The sequence below is a fragment of the Phaenicophaeus curvirostris genome, chromosome 9, assembly GCF_032191515.1.
Source record: "Phaenicophaeus curvirostris isolate KB17595 chromosome 9, BPBGC_Pcur_1.0, whole genome shotgun sequence".
In the NCBI taxonomy this organism is placed as follows: domain Eukaryota; kingdom Metazoa; phylum Chordata; class Aves; order Cuculiformes; family Cuculidae; genus Phaenicophaeus; species Phaenicophaeus curvirostris.
In genome coordinates this window covers 18,085,574-18,106,280 of record NC_091400.1, presented here as the reverse complement: position 1 = coordinate 18,106,280, position 20,707 = coordinate 18,085,574, and the positions used below count along the sequence as shown (strand labels likewise).

The window sequence follows — 20,707 nt, the reverse complement described above, 5'->3', positions numbered from 1 at the left end:
TGCAGACACTTGCAGAAGAAGGAAATCAGGCACACAGCTTTGAACTTTCACTTGTTTACAGCCACTTTGGCTCTGCCATTCCCGGCTTTTTGGGGAGCTCCCACTGAAGTTATGCAGATGAGGCTGCTAAGTCAGCTCCCCTAGAGCTGAATTCTCCATTCTGACCCATAGCTTACACCCCATTAGTGTCTGGGGCTCCTTCCAGACCCACCTTGCTAGCATCAAATGGTCGGTGCTGTACCAGCTTGCCCTAGTGAAGTTAGCAGGGCTTCAGGACAGCTGAAGCTTTGTTCAGACTTGTAAAACACCTATAGAGGGCTCAACGACTCAAGAAAGCCTTTAATTTTATGTCTAATTGCCACACACTGCACAGTGTGTTAAAAGAAGAGAGAAATTGCACAGAACAAAATGGAAACTAAAAAGAAACATTCCCGCTTGTGTTTGAAAAACTTTTAGAGAAGTGAACAGCTTTTAATGTGTCATGAATATCCACATTCTTCAGAGTGCTTTGGAAATCTTCATTGTTAATTAGATCATCTTTTCCTTCCCACTTGGATCAACAGAAAGAGTTTCTACATGTACATTTTCCGACCCGTATTCATTGTTAATTTTTCCCTCTGTATCCATTTCAGCATCTTTTTGTCACTCACTGCCACAGAGGTTCAGCAAGGCTGTCTTGTAGTCACCACTGGTATCATCCTGACAGGAGAAAAAATTAAAAAAAAAAACAAAACAACAAACCAAAAACAAAACCATGAGTGCGGAAGTTCCTCTGCACACTCCGAGTGCTGACTTTGTCAGTCCATGGAATATCCCCACACAGGAAAAGGACTTTGGAAAGAGCAAGCCAGACTTCAGCATAGTTACTGCCAGCTGACACACCATCAAAAGCAAGTGGAAAAATTAGGCTTGTAGCTACCACCTGAAATAACACGTATCAAAAATCCAATTCTTTTCTTTGGAATGCATGTGAGCAATTGATCACAGCTCCATTCCACAGAGCAGCACAAAGTCAGCACGAATGAGAGCAACTCACTCTGTTGTGCTCAGATTTTGTCCCTGGGTATTTGTGTAGAATTATCTCCCCTACAAGAAGGGAAAGGATGGTATAGTTGGTCCTGACACATGACGTTTTTTGAAAAAACACAAATATGGTCATTTTGATCTAGAGAAGCACTACAGAGAATATAACTAGATTAAAATATTGCTTCCTTTGGATGTTCTGTAAAGACAGGTGCAAAGTCAGTTTCACTTTTCAGGAAAAATGAATATTCCTTACAGACCCTTGAAGACTGATCATTAATCAACATGACAGACACTGACAGCGTCAATTAGAAGAAACAGCCTTCATTACAGAACCAGACTTCCCATGGGGACTGCTAAGGATAGAGCTCCTGTGCCATTTCCACTGGGGGAAAGTAATGTCCCAGAGACCTTAGGACAAATGGTAAGCTCCAGCATTTCAGCCCTAACAGGGAAGGGTCATTCAGTCAGAGCTGAGACTCAGCCCTCAAGAGCTACAGTAAGCTTTGACAAGGTTCTGTTTCTAAACCTATCTCGCCACAGCATAGACCAGGCCTTCATCTGGGGTGTCATTTAAAAAACAAACAAACAAAAAACCCCACAAAAAAGCAAACAGAAAAAAACACACACACAAAAATAAACCAACCCAAACCCCACCAAATCAACAACAAAGAGAAGACAAACCAAAATCCCCAGCACTGTTTTGACTTATATGGCACTTGCTTGAGGTAGTTAAGGACAGCAGACACAGAAAGGAGAAAATAAGCACAGCAGTGTGAGAAAGGTGTAACAAGGAGGTTAAAATGAACCTTGATTCATCTAGGATATCATGAAGTGTGAAAATACAGATTTTGATCCATAAAAAAACCTAGAGTGGCATCTCGTCAGGTTTGGCTTTGGCCAAGTTACTGAAAGAACATAGTCAGACTCATGTTTCAGGCATGTATGTCTCTCAAGATTGTTAATAGGCCTAATGAAGGAGAGCTGTGAGTTCAGCAGAAATAAGCTTAGCAGAAATTACTTCCTTTACTGAAAACACCCATGTAAGCATCACACAGTGCTGGACAGGTTAGGAATGTATGCGATATCTAAGAAATATCATACCAAGATGGTGCTTACCAGAATCATACTGGTGAGAGTCTTTCCTGCAATACGCTTGAATTCAGCCTTTATAAGATTTAAGTCAACTTCACTTCGAGAAACAATAACCCTTATCAGAGTCCCATCATCGGTGCCAGCCCCCTGAAATAACAGATATATCAGTCTGTCATGTTAGCAGTGTTTAAGGGATAAGCTGATGCAAACGGGTCCAGGATAGCAGGCGTCACCTTTCAAACACTGATTGGCACATGTTCTATAGCACATCTGCCTCTCTTTCTGGATGGCCAAGCCCTATCTGCCCATCCAATGGACCACTGTCAATATCACAAGCCCACCATGGAAGCGTGACATAAGTCTTTTCACACATCAAATACAAAAGCAAACATGCCACAGAGCTGGCAGTGAATAAATATTGTCCTCCTGCAGCAACACTCATATAACACTTGGCTTCAACCAATACTGTTTAATCACTCACAGTAAAACTGAGATCACATCAATAGAAGAAATGTTCACTCACCTCAGCTTTCCACAAAGCTAGGAAAGCTCTCTTAAGTTAGAAGACCCAAGCTTGCTTTGTATCTCAAGCTTAAAGTGTACTTTTCTACACATGGTGTTCGAAGGGATTCTACAGTTACTTGCACTAAACTTGTTGGATTGCACCAAAAGCTTGGCTCTTCTAATTTGAACTGATGGAAGGCAGGTTACAAGTTAAGTCCAGTATGAAAACAATTATGTTACAACAAAGAGTCTTACCTTTAAAGCATGGTACAGCCTCTCTGCAAAGTAGCAATGGACATTCCTGGTGCATTTCACTAGGTGTACAAAAAGGCTCAGTAAGCATCAATGGTAATTTCAGTCCAGCACAGCAGGTAACAGAGATTCAACATGTTTTCCATTAATTCAGTATGCCCCTGGAATCTGAGTTTATCTGACTTAAGAAGCATCATTCACTTCCTACCAAATGCCTTTATAAAGTAAATCCCTCCCACAACAGTCAACTGCTGCAGGACAAAAAGCAATGAGAATGAAACATAGCCACTCTTACCAATAGCCAGCATGGCATCCTCAAGCGAACCACGAGTTTCACTCTTGATAGAGTCTTCTATGCTCTTATTGGCCAATTTCTGGTATTCCTCAAACACTGTTTGAAAAAATGAACTTCAACATTTTACCAAGCAACTGCTCAGGCATTTTGTGCCCAATATTTACAGGTATTGTTTGTGAGGAGATATGAAAACACAGATCCTGCTAAAGTAATAGCCACACTTGCACCAACTTCAGGAAGCTTTAGTCAAACCTAGAAGTCAGCTACAAAAATGTATAGCACATTCAAAACCCCAACCCATCCACATGTCTTAGTTCCCTGCCTTCTTTTGAAAATGAGGTTCAGCCACTTCATAGTTATTTGGAAACCCAACACTTCATAGCTGTCTTTAATCACAGAAATGAAGCAGACAACAGAAGGTTAGGCATAACTTCTATGATTTGGTCTTGCATTTGTTGATGTCACTAGCTTCAGGATCCAAAGTAAAATAAAATTAAATCTGACACTACTCTGCTTATGGCCCCTGAACTTTTAAATTATAACAATGGCTTGGGAAAACTTGTTATTTCAACTACAATTTAAAAAAAAAAAAAAAAGACAACTCCAAAAAGGTGAACAAAACACACGTGCAGATGACAAAATATTTGAACTTCCAAGTTAATAAAAGCTTGGCAACAGAATTGTTGTTCACCTGCATACCCCGGGGTCTAGAATTACATGTCTCCGTTCTGATTCCTATCTTTCAGACTGACAAAGAGTGAAAACTGCTATGCAATTCAGTGGACATCTTAATGAGTTTGCTTGACATTGAAGGTTGGATACATAAATATTTACACTCAGAAACTTCAAACTTCTGGGGAAGGAAATACCACAGAACAAACAGAGAGATACAGCCTTCTCAACTCAGGCCTACTCTCCATATTAAAAAAAAACCCAAACAAACAAAACAAACATTAGCTGCAACAACTGCACCCAGGTTTTAAACATAAACAGTTACAGGCTGCCATAACACAGAGGAAATTACTTGCTTGGTTATACAGCAGGTCCCAAAGATTGTTTGCATTCTGACAACAACTAGCTGAAATTCAGTTCTTAAAGGCAGACACAGTCAAAGACTAGAGACCACTTTTTGTTTGTTTGTTTTTTTAAGTGATGCTGGAAGATTAAATTTGAAACAAGGGGTACCTGGCTTCCAGGGCCCAGAAAACATTTTCAGAAGACCCCAGTTTGAAAAAGCTCAGGCATAAAGTTATCAGTTTAATCCCAGTTGATTTACACAGTACTTGATATGCTCAGATTCAGCCAACATAACAAAATCTGTTAGTCAGAACCTTGGACTGACTCAAAAATCTTGAGATGACAAGGCCAGATCTGCGCTGCACAGGGCAGTGGGCAGACAAGGGTTACCTTAACTGGAGCTAAGTTAATGTCTTCCCTGCTAGAAGCCTCTGATGCCCTCAGAAGAACATGGGGCAGAGATTCAAGATGCACCCCATGATTCCCCAGCACTGAATAACCAGCTACATTTTCCAGTGATTTTTTTTCCCAGAGGAATCCACATCCAAGGAGTCATGGGTCTGTTCACTGCATGCTCCTGCCTAGTTAGAAAGAGTCTCTCCCACCCCTTGTGTTTACAGAAACAGCTATACCATCCAGCCATCACCACTGTATAAGGATCCCTAGACAAGCCACTTGATTTTCAGCAGCACTTTCGTAAGTTTTCATGAAAACAGCTGGCAGCTTTTGGTCACTGAGTGACCAAGAATTAGGAGATAGTTTAATGTACTTATTTCTGACCACACACCTCTCCCACCTATAGCCCTGCCTCTTCTTTTTCACTAGAATGATTTCTCATTTCAGAGTCTTGTAAGTATGGGCTCTGCTCCATACCTTTCAGCAAGTGAGTGGCACTCCTTTTGCACAAGATGGTGATGAACTGTATCTCATCAGTGCCCTTTATCTTCTCCCCAGCAGCATACAGAGTCTGTAATTTAACATACAATTATTAGAGAGATGTTCTGTCTGTGCAGCTGATAAAGAGAAAGAGTTCAGCTTAAGGCATTGCTAGGGTAAAAGGGTTTAAAGTAACCTAAAACACTGTGTGAACTAGACTCTCCTAGAACAGTTGAATATGAAAACACTTGACTGCATCTTCTAGTCAAAAGGGAGCAACCACTACCTCCATGTTTTCCAGCCTTCCTGCAGTAGCTGCAGCCAACAGTACTCTTTATGTTTCTTCCCTATTCTTTGTGGTCCCGGTCTACTACATCTGTATACTTTCATGTATCAAAAGCAGTCTGAACTTCAAGACAGGTGGGATGCAGGCATATCACTGACCATAGGCATTTGAGAGTACCTCTGCGTCCTGGCGAGCCAGTGCTGTGTCCACGTAGAGAGTGGCATTGTCCCTCTCACCCTATGAGAACAAAACCAAAGGTAATCATTTTGCCTCATGACAATTCTTCTGTACATAAAGATCACAGCATACATTCTGGACAACTATCAATGATCCTTCTCAGTTACCCATTTTTGCAAAGTACTCAAGCAGTAATGTTTCAGACAGCACAAGTGCTAATTCCTTCACTTAAAGGGGATAGAACCTGGGAGAGTGGTGGATCATAATTGCAGGACATTGTTTTCTAAGATCCTTGTAGGGTTCAAAGGCTTTATGCATATGGAAAAGTGAGGTGTTTCCCTGCAGCAGAGCCAAGTTCTGAGGTCTCTTACTCCTGGAAAGAGAGGGAGTTTGCGTGCTTCATTCATGTTGAAGCTGAAACATAGATCCAGTCCAAGTGACATGTTTGTCTCCAGTTTACATGGTGATCACTACTGCATTGCCTTTTCTATTACATGCCTTCTTCAAAAAGGTAGAGAAAAATGTGAAGATAGGCATGCTCTCATTTCTCCTCTGTAGCATTACCTGAAGAAGGCAAACCAGTATCTGTTCGAAGTAGCCACTTGTTTCTGATTTTATGTCTTCTTCCAAATCAGAACCGTATTCTACCCAAGGAAAGAGAAGGACAAGGGAAGGATTTGTTATTTGGGTGATACAGTCAGGATATCACCAGCCACCCAAGGACACACAACAGCCTCATACAAGTCAAGAAGGTTGCTAGGGTTAAAAAAACACAGTGCTGAGACTAGCTCACCCTCTCATTGATACTCAGGTCAGCATTCACACCCAATCAAGTCATTAACTCCACTGATGTCCAAGGCATAAACACAGATCTAACATTAGAGATGTACTTAAACGGACCAAAGAGATATGGAATATTTACAAATACAGAAGAGGGTATTCAATGGAAAGAAAAAAAATGCATAGCTGTAGGTTTTTGCATTCTGACAAAAGCCTGTGTGGCCAAGCTGAACCAAATTTGTGATCTGTTGACCTTTTCTTCTAGCTGCATGGAGAGTTAGAAAGGGATTTTCCAACTCCCTCAGTTTAGCTGTGTTCTCTTTGCCAGGTTGAAAGCAGTTAGGTTGTACTTTTTTGTTTTTAAAGAGTCCATTTTCCTCCTGATAGCGCTAGTTGGTAACACCATTCCTGTCCTGCAAGCAGCCAGTCATGTATTACTCTGATGAAACAAAACAGAGCACCAGGCACTTTACCTTCTTTGTAGGCCTTTATTATCTCTTTGATCTGTGCTTTTGTTCGGGATGCCAGAATCTCTATGATAACATCTTCACTTGTTCCTATACCCTTTAACAGAAAACATAGTGGAGAAATAAAGTTGGAGAAAGGCATGAGTGATTTAATGGAGTAAAGTCATGGAGTGTAAATTATTGCTAGGGAATTGTGGTCAAATGAGGAGTCAGATGGCTGCAAAGCATCAGGCTGTATGCTGAGCTGTGAGAAACTGTCAGCACGAAAAAGTGGAGGCACAGAGCACATTTGGTTTGAACATGGTTTCTTTTAGTGAGGTACCTAATTCCATAAAGGAAGATTTTATATAAACTTGCACTTCTGCAATGCATTTCTGGAACTGGATCTTTGATTATAGTGTTAGAGAGACGGGGACAGACCAAAGTTTGCCTAGTCAGCCTGTCTTTGTACCATTTAGATAGACATTTCTGCATCTGAAACTTGAAAACATTCAGTATCAATAAGTAGAATTCCAGGCAACCCCAGCCTGACCCTTGTGCTACCACTCCTTGATTTCTTAAATATTTCATGTCGCAGGCAGAGCATCAGGGCATTAACTTTTTGTCTTTGAGGTTGTGAGAGACATTGCAGAAACAGTGAAGAAATGTTTAACTGAAAACTGTCACCAGTGGGTGTTCATTCCTTGCTAAAGCTGAGTTTTTTCCTATTGCCTTCTCCAGATCCTACAAGACATGTAAGTACAGAAATTCTCATGCACTCCTAAATATAAAACCAGCATTTACCCCCCATCCTCCAGTTATGGATTGATAGCACAATTAACTATTTCTCCAAGGCTACTGCTAATAACAAGCTTAATCATGTAACACTTTGGTTACTATCACATGTGTTAATAAGCACAGTTACAGGAAATAAACACTGGATCCATGCTGATACTTGAATATCAGCATGCAATTCACTTACCTTCATGGCATCATAGAGCTCCTTGGCATCGTACTTGAATGGGGGATACATGAGAGCTATAATGAGCCTCTCAAAGTTGCCACTCAGTTCAGACTTCAAGCTTTCAATCAGGTCCTGTGAAACACACACCACTCTGTTACATAAAAAGCTTCAGATGGTGCTTATACTGTCTAGTGCTGTTTCCACTGCCACGACCTACAGCAATGAAGCTGAATGACAGTATTGTGTTGATAGTTAATTAGAAAAGGGCCTGGGACTGAAAAAGGTACTGAACTCCAAAATGAAATTTGTCTGGGTTCTTCCACATTCCCTGTTGTCCCATTATTCAAGCTTCTCCCAGGTACTAATTAATTCTGCATTAGAGTAGGGATGATAAAAGTCTCCCTCCACCCTGCTTTACTCAGTGAACAGAAACATGCAGCTGAAGGCCTCGAACTGAGCAAGGGATATAGTTTCAGATAGAGCCTGTTCCCAAAGCCTGCATTAGAAACATGGACCCAGGACTTCAGCAGAATCAGGCATGCAGTTTGTTTGAAGACATATTTCAAACTTCCCTTTCACTACAAGGAAGGTTTTTTAGGGTATGTAGTAGCGGAATGCAAGCACTCTATTCATCATCCCATACTTGCCACCCTCTCTCCCCCCTAATTTGCTTCCCTTTCTTAGTGGGGTGGCAGTCCTCCTTCCACCAAGGGTCACTTGAGACTCTTGTTTCAATGCTGAGCCAAGAGTCTATATTGCTCTTTCCCAACTCATTTCCTTCATTCTCCCACTTTAACTCAGACAACTAGCTCCAGACTACTGTGGTGGTGGAGTTTGCTGTTTGGTTTTTCCAACAAATGTAAGACTTCATTAAAAAACAGAAAGACAGAGCCACAGATAAACATGGTTGCCAATAACCATAGTTTGTTTTCATTTTCAGAATTTCCAAACAAATGTAATTATTAAATAAGTCTCTAAATTGAGCCTTCTTTAGCATTTAAGAGGGCTCCAAAAAAGACCAATATTTTACTTAAAATGTCACTTCAAAAGTTTTGGGGTTTTGTCATAGCTTTGAAAGTAATAAGAAGTTATATTTTAAATTAAAATAGATTTCCTAAAAAGTATTTATGGTAAAAATGCATTTTATTAAAAAAATTACAATCTTTGGGGGGAAAACCAGTTTTTCCAACAAAAAAATCAACTTCATGCATTCACCCCAAGACCTTATAAATAAGCATTAATCTACTTAATTACTGAAAATCTGCATTTTGTTTACACCATGCTTGCAGGATGAACTGCACACCCATTTAGTACACTGTGCATGCAGTGAAACTGTGACTGAATATGGCTTTGTTTTGGAAGAACCTTTCCAAACTGTGCTTTGAAGGATTTTGCAATCTGTTGACGCTGCATATTGCTCCTCTTGGTTAGGACATCAATTATAGCTTGTTCATCAGTCCCTGTGGAGAGCAAGAATAAGCAAGAATAAGTGCGCAGAAAAAGATGAGACTAGTCCAAAATCCCAATTCAAGCATTCAGACAACAATCCCTAGTTCATCACTGTTATAATGTAAAAGTTTCAGTATGCATCAAGAAAACTTTAACTTTTAATTTTCCACATTGAAAAAATGGTATCACTGGCTGCAATTTTCTCTAGGAATGGCTTTCAACTGGGCCACTATAAGCAGAACACAGAATTTGCACATGTAGTTGAAGCCAACTCACCGAGCCCTTTCATGGCCTTATACAGAATCTGAGCATCAGGAGTGGGGTCAAAGTTTAAAGCACCTGTCACAGCCACACCCTCTGCTTCACTCTGAAAGAAGAAAAACACAGGACTTTTCACCACTGCTTTTCATCAGTTGAAGAAAAAGTATTTTGGAAAGTAATTAGCATTATTTATTGCCTACACACAATGAGGGCACAGAAAAGTGGAGGGGTTGGGTCAAGCTGTGTCAGAGCTCCAAAGAGAACACAAGTTTTCCTCCTCCAACTGCCCCTACTAGCCTTTGGCTCCTGGCAGAAACATGAAGTAGAAAGCATGACTGACACTGCTGCAATAATTATTAGGTGTAGCCAGTCTGACAGAAAAAGCTGAGTAGGCTAGGCTTTCCTATTCACCCATCAACTACAAAACCAAATAATATGTATGTCCTCAGATTATACTGGTATTAGGAAATGCATTTCTCAAGATAGATTTTACGCATAAATTTTTAATTTCACAGAATAGTTGTGCTCTCACAGACCATTTTTGTAGGTAGCAGATTTATTCTCTTGCTGCTGCTTCACTCTTGAACAGCTGATTTCAAGAAGCAAGTATCTCTGCTGGAAGCATTTGAGCCAAGAGACTGTTTTGAAGGAAGAGGTCCATCTGGAGAAGTGCAGCTTTGAAGTTCTTACCTGAACCAAGGGCCAACTACACAGGAATTCTCCAGACAGACCCTTAAGGCACTGCTAGTGCTAGATTCCAAGAGCAGAAAGACATGCTGAGACTTATTCCAGTCATCATATGATAGTGGGGCCTTAGCAGCTGAGAGATTTAAGTTTCCCCAGGAAACTACTATATTCTCATAAATTTACTTGCAGGGCTATGGTTAATATTAAACTAATGGTATCAATATCATTTGATGGACTCTTCAGTGGGGGAGGCCTCAGCGTCTGATAAAAAGCATCTTCAAATCAGACCTTACAGATCAGAAGGAATCACTATGGTTGACCCACCTGACTTGTACAATAGACCTCCCAGTGTCACCCAGCAGCGTCCTGCTGTGGTGCTGATCCCTTCTGCTCTTATCTCCTGTGCTAAAGAAGGCTCTATCACTATTCTCTTAGTCTCTTATCCAAGTCCTCCCTAGAGAAAAAGCCTTCAAGTGACCCTTGCCAGGTAAGAAAGCTTGTGAAATTCTCTTCAGCATTTGTATTCTTGGTTTTTAATAAGAGGCTGGATAGTTGCATGCTCAGGAGCTACCATCAACAAATGTCAGATCTAGCCTAGTGCCACAGCTGAAGCACAGCCACACTACTGCACAGATGCCCAGGCTGTCTCTGGATGAACCAGCTCAGGTGTCCTTCTTGAGCGCTTCACTGTTAGATATAGCTGGCACATGTTTTCACGCTGGCCCTTTTGCTAGCCAAGCTCTGGGAGCAGCAGCAAGTAAGCAAAAGGCAATGATGTGTAAAAAGAGAGGCAGTACGTTCGTCAGTCAGGAAGACCTGGAAGAGGTCTTCATTTTGCAGAAGATTCCTTACAGTCAGCACAGAGACAGACTCTTGTGCTACCATATCCCCACCCAGCAACTACTCAGCAGCAAATTTAGGGCTGTGGTGAAGCGGCAACTGCAGAAAGAGAAATAACGGACTAAAGCATTGGCACCCCCAAAGGTTTGTCATCAGTCAGGAGCAGGAGGTTTGGCTAAGCTGCTAGGACCATCACAAGCACTCCTTTTCTGCTTCTCTGTGAACTCAGCTAGAACCATCACAGAAGCTCTGGAAAGTAAGTTACTCTCAACCATCTGATTTTGATCTGAAAAAGATGGACAATACTCTGTAGTGACATACAAGGGCTCCTGTGAAAGAAACACTCTGGATCTGTGCTTTGTGACTCAGAGAAAAACAGAATGCAAAGTTGAGCTTTCATTCAGAGGCAGCAGAAACAACTTAAACAATAGTTTGGGGTTTTTCCCCACTAATTTGAATAAACATTTATAGCCATCTTGGCTCAAGTAGCACACTCATGACTCATTTGTACATCTCATTCTCTGTGTATTTAGTTGTTTCAGCACAGCTACAATCACAATACGTTTCCAGAGTAACCTGTTCAGTTTACTCTTGTTTCCTGGATGAATTGATCCCACATTTACCTAACTGAAACCACTCAAGGCATCTATTTGACATTCATATGAAGATGAATAATTGGCACAAAAGCAAAGGAATCCGTGTACCTTACAGCTGATGCTGAAAAGTTTTACCTGGAAATGAAGGGGAAGGGAATAGAAAATTTTCCTACCAAAATATCTTCAAATTTATTGAAAGTTTATTGAAAAGCTGGAATTTGGGGACAGGTGAGGTTACTGGGTTTTTTCAGTGGAGTGTTTCTGAAAATTTCACATTTCAAGAAGTAAACCAAAACAATGAAGAAAACCAAAACAATTTTCTACCATCCATTCTTTGTCTTCTCCTCTCCATGCCTCCAACCCCTAGAACACCGACAGATAAGAGATCACTGGAGATTTCAAGGGCTTTTCTCCTTCTCCTTTCCTCACTCTAAGTTTACAAGATTTTCAGCTTTGGGGAGTGGGACAGATCAGCAGGAAGTGAAAAAGACAGAGCTACACCAAGATTTGGAAATAACCTGTTTTACTGTACAAAACTTCCAAATGGAAATAGGAAGCGAGAGAGAGATCAGCAGAAAGGAAGATAATGATTTTAATGTTTCTGGGGAAAAAAGAAAATCATGTTTTGACATCAGGAAAGTCTGAAGTCTATCTGAAGGAAAGTAGGAAATAGCTTGGTATTTCCCAGCCCCCGAAGTATTTTGGTTTGTTTCTCCAGTTCCCACCCCTCTGTTGCAAAACAGTAACAGAGAAGCTGAAAAACAGTGATGTCTGTGCAAAGTGGTTTCTTGCTCCTTGATGATTTATTGCACCCAAGTTAATCTAACAGACGGCAAGACAATCCTCCTAACCTTCCTGTGTACCAGCTTTATTGGCATATGGCAGCAGTGGCCCCTTTGAGGCCCTCTGCTTAGCTCACCCTTTGCACAGGCTGCTGAAACATGAAGCCTTCTTCACAACAGGGCAGAGAAGGGTCAGAAATCTTTCCAAAGATGAAACAAAAACAGTCAAGAGGATATCCTGTGAACCACCAGCAGTGGTGCTGTTCAGGGCACTGGACTGGGAAAGAAGAGTCCTTTACCAGTATTCCTCTATTGCACATCACCAGCAGGTCTCTTCCAGGTCTTTTGTATAGAAAATATGAAGTCCAGGGGTAAACCTGGCCTTCCACATGGGCTAATGGGAGACCTGCCACTGATAGCAACAGAGCTGTGTGCATCACCACAGCTGCCCCCTGCCTGGCCTGAGTGGTACCCCAGAGGCTGCTTCAGCACATCACACAAGTATCCCCCCATCCTGCCACATTCCTCCCAAAGCCCCAAGAGTTTGAAAGAGAACATACACAGCATTTCTGGCTCCTAGCAGACAGTCAGGGAGTCTAAGTCCACATTGTCATTGCAACATTAAAAACCCACCAAGGAAAAAGACAGTGTGGCTCAACCACATCTCCCTCTGTGACCACAGCCTGCCAGCACAACTAGGGACCAAATCAGGCCACTGCCCTGAATTCACTGCCACAAGAGAAGGGGGAAGAAGAAACTATGACTTTCAGACACAATGCAGACTGAAGCTGTGTTACTTTGCTGCTCCCCAGTACTGTCTCACCAGGTAGAAAGACATAAGTGAGCACTCCCCATGCACCACTCTCAACTAGAGGAACAAGGAGAGTCAGCGTGATTGCTGGCTTTAAGAAGAAAAGCAAACACCTTCCTTAATCAAAGTTTTGGAAGTGCTGATAGCTATTTCATAGTCACAAAAATCACTAAATAGATCTACACTGATTTTTAAAGGAAGACATTTTATTCCCACACAGTGCCCGATGCAACTTAAATCAAGGAGTCTTACTTCAGTATTTTTTTACTTACCCAGGCCTTCCACCATGCCATTGCAGTCTTAGTGGTGATACTTGGGTCTGTTGAAGAAAACCACACATATCACACCTCACAGCTAGGGAAACTGAGATTTGAAAGGGGTGGAGGGTAGAGAAAGAAAGAATAGTTCTTTTAAATAAACTTACCTTAAGAAAATCGGAATAACTGTACTCCTCAGGAGGCTTATTCCCTCTGGAAGCTGCAGAGAATAACTGGCCTTATTGTGCTGGGAACACACGGGTATAAACCATACTTATCTACAAATTCCATGGGCCAACGCCTTCAGATGTGACTCAACCTGTTTTTTCACACATGATCTACTAGGGAGAGATCAAGTTGCTTAACAAGGGAGGTTTCCTTTGTGAGGAGCCTGACATTTAACCCTGTTGACTAAAGCCCATTGTAATTTTTCCACTACTTCTCCCTTTCCACACACACCCTTCCCCACTAATATTTTGGCCTCTGGCTCTGACACAATACACAAATTACAACCAGGTGATTTCTCAGCATAAAACTCCACTGAGACTTGGTGAGTTCTTCTACAACAGAGTAAGTAAGTCATTGATTATTACAGAGCCTTCCTAACTCTACCAATATGGGAACAGAGAAAAACTGCACTCTGGAAACTTAACTAAGTTTCCTCTACCTCCTTTCTGTCATAAAAGCTTATTTAAAAAACGATACAAACCAACAATAAAACCAACAAACACAGGCACACTCCACACCATCCGCTTTCTACATCTTACAGTAAAACTCAATAAAGCAGCAGACTGTACAGACACTTGGGATGTCCCCCCCATGCCATCCACAGACTTGCGTAGCATGAGGTAAGAAATACCTCTGGGTTAGCACAGGACCAGCACATTTAAAGCTAACAACTTTCAGTAATGCCCATTCCAGCAAAGTTATCATAGGGCTTGCACTAGCTGCTGTGACAGGTTAAGGCCTAGGAGTAGAGTGTGAAATGTTGGGGTTTTTTTTCCTTTTTGTGTTTGTATGAAAGACAGCTGTACAGTTTTTAACACTTTACTTTGGAAAAATGTTTCTGTTAAATAAGCTGAAATATCTTATGGTCATATAATAGCAATATTTTCCTGTCTAGACTTTTGTCAGAATCCATCCCATGCCAGCATTTATTTATTTATTGTAAATGGAAAGCTGCCCTGGTGGAAATACTCCCACCAGCTGTCTTAACCCTTGCTGTATAGGGGCTTTGTCCCCTCTCACATTCACAGACCCACATGGGATGCCGTGTAAACACCAAACTATGAACATCTCTTATTTCCTTCCCGCACATTGCTGTTTCACTTAACCCAGCAGAGTCCCCGATGGCCTGAGAAGCTGCCCTAGCTGTTTCCAGGAGAATGAACTGTGCTAGCTGCTCCTGCCTTAAACACATCTGTCTTATAGCGAGGGCAAGTCATGAAGGAGGAGGTGTTGCCCTTGGAATAATAAGCGTCCCACTAGGGTCTGCACTGCCTTGATTTATAGCTGTGTTTGATAGGCAGGTTCACCAACAACACACAGCAAGGAGAGCTCATGAGCAGTTCTTCATTCCTACTCTGCGTGGTGGTAAGGCGTACTCACAAACAGGGTGGATTTGCTTTTGCTGGATCTCAAGGCTCTGCCTGGCTGGCTCCATATGTCTTTTTCCTGTGCTGGGATTTAATTGGGCCACTTTGCCATGGAGGGCAGCTTTCTTGAGGACTTCAAGGACAAAGAAGCCATTCTAGAAAGAAAAATCACAGGGTAACAGCAAACAGCTGTAGGTCACAGAGGAGAGAACAGACTGAACTAGACAGAAAATGGGAAAAAGCCCAAGTGGTTGCTCTTGCCAGCATGAACTAAAAATGCTGTAGAGGGACAAAATGGGGGATTTTAATGCACAAAAATAATGACTGGATTTTAAGAAATCAATATGGATGGGCTAGGAAAGGTCTGGAGAACCTGAACCCTGCATCAAGGCTCAGAGGAGTGCCATACAGTCTTAGTACAGACCAGAGCAGCTGACACTCACAAGCCTATGGAGCAGGAGTCCACTAAAATCCAGGAGTATCCTACAGTCCACCATCCCTTTGCTTGTGCAGATGCTGTTAAACTAAGCATCTTTAAACATGAATGGAATCATCTTCACTACTCTTCTTGTCCCTCCATTAGCATACATGCTGGGTATGTGAACAAGCTCATGTGTGGTTTGTGCACTTTACTACTCTGTACAAGAGAGGCACACACAGATTTTACAGCACCAGTAAGCTATATGAGTCACAACTTCACGTACACCTCAGCGAATACTCTCAAAAACATGCAAAACTTGCCAAGCCTCATTGTCTCACCTTCACCAACCCACCCATTTTTGCATCTCGGGCAATATTCCTTTTTAGAAAGTGAACTCCACATGCACTAGCAAGACTGTTACTAGAAACTCTCTGCCCAACATTGTAGTAAGACAGCTAGAATTTGACTCAGGCAGTGATCCTTTTTGCTTGTACTGTGGTAACCCACAAAATAATAATCTCTTGACTATCAGCAAGATGGTTACCTGGACAATGGGTCAGTTATGCAGTGAGTACAGACACCCATAAAGTATCTCCACAGTGAATCTCTCTGAAGAGAGATCATCTGTAGGCCTCTCTTTCAGAGAACCTCTGCTCCTGCAGATTTACTCCACACAGTGGTCACCAACAAGGGTGGGCATAACCTCCAGCAGAAGCAGCACATGCACCATAATCAAGTTGTCTGCACATTTTTAATCCATTTGGTACAAATCAACTTTCAGCTAGATTAAATGATGACACTACCAGATAATTTGGCTTTTTTTGACTCCATCCTTGGGATTTTCCAGACTCAAATCAGCAGCATGGGAGCTGCCTCTGATATATACTTGGGCAGAATAAGGAAAGTTAAAAAGGAAATCACAAACAGGATTTTGGTCAACCTTTTTCAAAGCCCAAAATATTTAAGCCACAAAATGAAGGTGCTGATAGCCCTAGAACAGTGCATTACTGGCATTGTTTCGAGAAGCTTTTACCACCTATTAAGCTCCAATTGCTGTATTTTAGGTCAAATGAGAGCAGGCTAAAGGATATTCTAATTTAAACCTAGAGTGGCTAAAGTCTTCTAGGTTGCAGAAGCAGCCCCCTCTTCCCCTTTCCCATCTGTAGGTTTGAGAAAACTGGCCCTGTGCTTGGAAAGTTCCAGGCCAGGAGCTGACAGCTTTGGAACATGAAAGCTTATGGAAACCAGGTTCTCAATTGCACAGCAATTTCACTTACTCCATAGCTTTCATTTTTATTAGAAGTTTTGCAAGCCTAACCAGAACAGCACAACCCATTTCACCCCAAAGTTTGCATTTGCTTGGGTTTTTTCAACCAGAAACTTAAAAATCAAGTGGAATAATTGCAGAAACAACAAAGTGAACACACAGAGATACTTTTATGCAAAGTAAAAATCTGATGTAACATATAACATAACCAGTTAAATTTGGGAAAATCAGAGCTCACCCCTCAGACCAAATAGGAGAAAGGCATTCCGTTACAAGGCTGAAAGATTAATGACTTTCTCCAATCCAGTCTGTAAGTAATACCACAGTAGAAATGTAGCTCAAATAAGGACATAGTTCAGCTTAAAAGAAATCACCAAACTCATGCAGTACTACGCTTTCCAGGTCTAGACTTAACCCCATTGCTTAAGAATCTTTTAGCCCAAGACCAAGTTACAACACGCTGCCCTACCTTCCAGTGCCTCACAGCAGCTGCAGTGGCCACAGACAGGCTTGCACTCTCTCATTGTGCAAACTACATTAGCTACATCCTGCAGATTTTAAGCCACTGTACAAACAAGCCCAGAGACAAGGCACTACCTGCTTCTGCTGCTCCCTCACCTTTTTTTTTCTTTTTTATTTATCACCGCTTAAATGGACACAAGCAGCTGAATGCCCTCAGCTGAATGTCCTCACAATTCTTAAGAGCAAATGCTCTTACATCTACTAATCAGTTCACCATCACCTGAAATCAGATCATTACATGGGAGAATTGTGTAAATTTGCCAGCAAGCCAATTCAAACATTAAGTTATTGTCTGTTTATGAAAGAGATGTGAGCCAGGGAAAAAAAAGTAGGTGGGGAAGACAGCATTTTTGAGTAAATAGAGGATCTATAATATAAATATAAAGTCACTAAAGCTAAAATAATGGTATTGCAGAAAAAAACCTGCAGCTCAGTGCTCACTCTGCCCTTTCCTCTAGTGCCTTTGAACCATCTTTCACTGTGAAAAATAACCCCAGAATAGGATTATTTCCATTTGAAAATCACTACTGCAACTTATTTTTCTAGGTTTCCTTTATTACTGCAAGCAACTTTCTGCCAAGTGTTATAACACAAAATTAATGTCTATACATTGAGGAGGGTGTTTTATCACAGAAACAGCAATAGATTAAAAACTCAGGGCTTGATTCGCCTCAGCACCTTTGTAACTCAGGAGGATGAACCCTGGGGTCAGTGGGGACAGCTGGTGCAGCAGGGGACTGCACAGAGAGTGACAGAGGTTAGTGATGATTGTGTTGACTTTGCCTTTCCAGAGCACTTTTGCTGCACTGAGCTCCTCTGCTGCTGGTGGGAGAGCCAGGGTGCTGCACTAACACAAATACAGCAGAGCACATCCCCTTGACTCGTTCTGCTTCTGGCTGACTGCAGCTGAGCATTTTTCTGCTCATTCCTTTCTTGTGCTAGAACTGGTGCCAAGGCTGTTACAAGGCTGTGAATCCCTCCCAGTCACAAAAGATTGCCACAAAAAGCAGGCAATTGCTGCTCTTGTTTAACACCAAAGGACAACAAAGAAAGCATCTCTGGATCAAAATGAGCAGAGGCAGCTAACTTGAGTCTGATGGGGACATGACAGATTCCCGGAGTTCAGCTGCCAGCAGCAGGTGACAGTGAGCATTCGGGAAGCCTTTGGATGCATGCATATGAAATGTTATATCCATGTCCCCACCTACATCTATGGGATTATTTTTTTTTAGTTCTTGATAGAATAAGTACTGGTGTCTGTACACAATTAAAGGCAGTTGTGCTGTTTGAAATGTCCCAGCAATGGAGACAGAGTGATACAGAGCAGCCTAAGGGAGAAGAAAAAAAGTCCTTGGACATGTCTTAAGTCCCTCTTTTTGTAGCAAGGCAGCAACATATCCTTTACTGTTTGCATTGTTTGGCGTGTTGGACAGCCTTTTCTGGTAAGATTTACTTTTCTCCAGCTTTTACACGCACTTAGTTGTTGTGATGGAGATATAAATTGCTTTTACTCAGAGTAGAAAAATAGCACGTTTGTTACACTGCTAACATGGCATACAATGTAGGTGCTCAGCCTCCTTGATCAGCCAAGGTATCTACCAATATCATTATATGGCCAAAAATCACACACTACAATTGTGCTTTTATGAAGTATGGTGTAGAAAACAACACAAGATCATGCACGCTGCTGCATTACTGGTTTGGCTCTGCCCAGAGGCTGCAAGAGGCAGGCACATGGCCAAGAAAGGAGTGGCTCTGAGGAAAGTGAAGGAAAGAGCCTGGAAAGAGAGACTGACCACGAAGGAGCTGAGAAAGCATGGGCTGTGGCAGAGGTCTATGACTGCTGGAAGGAGGAAAGGTGGAAGCCCCAAGCTTCCTTCATGGGTCAGCCTGTAGTGGATACAGAGAGCACTGAGGAACGAGTGCTCTGCAGGTCACATTACCCAGCTGCAGTTGTGCTATTGAATGGCCCAGAAATGCTGCTTAATTCACAGTCCAGAAACTAAACCTCAACAGAAGCCTTTAGCCACCAGACCATTTTTAATTGCAGAGAGTTAGTTTGGTGCGAAATGCATAACAATAGATGCCGTTTTCTTAGGAGACAGTCATCTTCAAAGCTGGGCATTGGAGATAGCATCACATTGCTGCAGAAGCTGTGTGATGTCTGGAGAATTATTTTTGTGAGGTCAGCACGTCCAGTCCTGGTCCTATGAGTTTGGGTGAATCTTAGCAGAGATTTGGCCATTTCCTATGTAAGCAGGAAAAGTACCGCATTGCATCACAAGTTGGTGGTAATTGACAAACAAATAAAAGCTCTTATCCCAGGGGAATTTACAACTCCCATTTCCAGTTTCCATTTCTAGTAAAAGGTAGTTCTCTCTCCTGATGTGCGTGTGCACATGTCGACGTGAAGCAGGTCAATGCCACAAAAACACGCCTGCACTAGCTCCCTTCTAAGGCTACACACATGCAGCACAATGAACAAAAGCAACCTGATCTGCTGGGGTGAAAACATATTTCACAGAATCACAGAATCACAGAATAACCAGGTTGGAAGAGACCCACCGGATCATCGAGTCCAACCGTTCCCATCAAACACTAAACCATATCCCTCAGCACCTCATCCACCCATGCCTTAAACACCTCCAGGGAAGGTGACTCAACCACCTCCCTGGGCAGCCTGTTCCAGTGACCAATGACCCTTTCTGTAAAGAATTTTTTCCTAATGTCTAGCCTAAACCTCCCCTGGCGGAGCTTGAGGCCATTCCCTCTTGTCCTGTCCCCTGTCACTTGGGAGAAGAGGCCAGCACCCTCCTCTCTACAACGTCCTTTCAGGTAGTTGTAGAGAGCAATGAGGTCACCCCTCAGCCTCCTCTTCTCCAGGCTAAACAACCCCAGCTCTCTCAGCCGCTCCTCATAAGGCCTGTTCTCCAACCCTTTCACCAGCTTTGTTGCTCTTCTCTGGACTCTCTCCAGAGCCTCAACATCCTTCTTATGGTGAGGGGCCCAGAACTGAACACAGTATTCGAGGAGCGGTCTCACCAGTGCCGAGTACAGAGGGAGGATAACCTCCCTGGACCTGCTGGTCACACCGTTTCTGATACAAGCCAAGATGCCATTGGCCTTCTTGGCCACCTGGGCACACTGCTGGCTCATATTCAGTCGGTTGTCAACCAACACCCCCAGGTCCCTCTCCTCCAGGCAGCTTTCTAGACAGACTTCTCCTAGTCTGTAGCACTGCGTAGGGTTGTTGTGCCCCAAGTGCAGGACCCGGCACTTGGCCTTGTTAAACCTCATGCCATTGGACTCTGCCCAGCGGTCCAGCCTGTTCAGATCCCTTTGCAGAGCCTCCCGACCCTCCAGCAGATCGACACTTCCACCCAGCTTAGTGTCATCCGCAAACTTGCTCAGGGTGCACTCAATGCCTTCATCCAGATCATTGATGAAGACATTAAACAGGGCTGGACCCAGCACTGAGCCCTGGGGAACCCCACTTGTCACTGG

At 42.5% G+C, this 20,707-nt stretch overlaps 1 protein-coding gene across 1 annotated transcript; it reads right to left on the bottom strand.

Moving 5' to 3' along the window:
• Window positions 1-319: 319 nt before the first annotated feature.
• ANXA8L1 (annexin A8 like 1) lies at window positions 320-13,706 on the bottom strand. Its single transcript, XM_069864295.1, has 13 exons — window positions 13,566-13,706; window positions 13,414-13,460; window positions 9,441-9,531; window positions 9,081-9,175; window positions 7,734-7,847; window positions 6,779-6,869; window positions 6,090-6,169; window positions 5,526-5,585; window positions 5,060-5,153; window positions 3,170-3,265; window positions 2,878-2,936; window positions 2,143-2,265; window positions 320-699 (listed from the first exon to the last, which is right to left on the bottom strand). The coding sequence occupies exons 2-13, from the start codon at window positions 13,432-13,434 to the stop codon at window positions 643-645; spliced, it is 981 nt and encodes a 326-aa protein (XP_069720396.1). The 5' UTR covers window positions 13,435-13,460; window positions 13,566-13,706; the 3' UTR covers window positions 320-642.
• Between the last annotated feature and the right edge of the window lie 7,001 nt (window positions 13,707-20,707).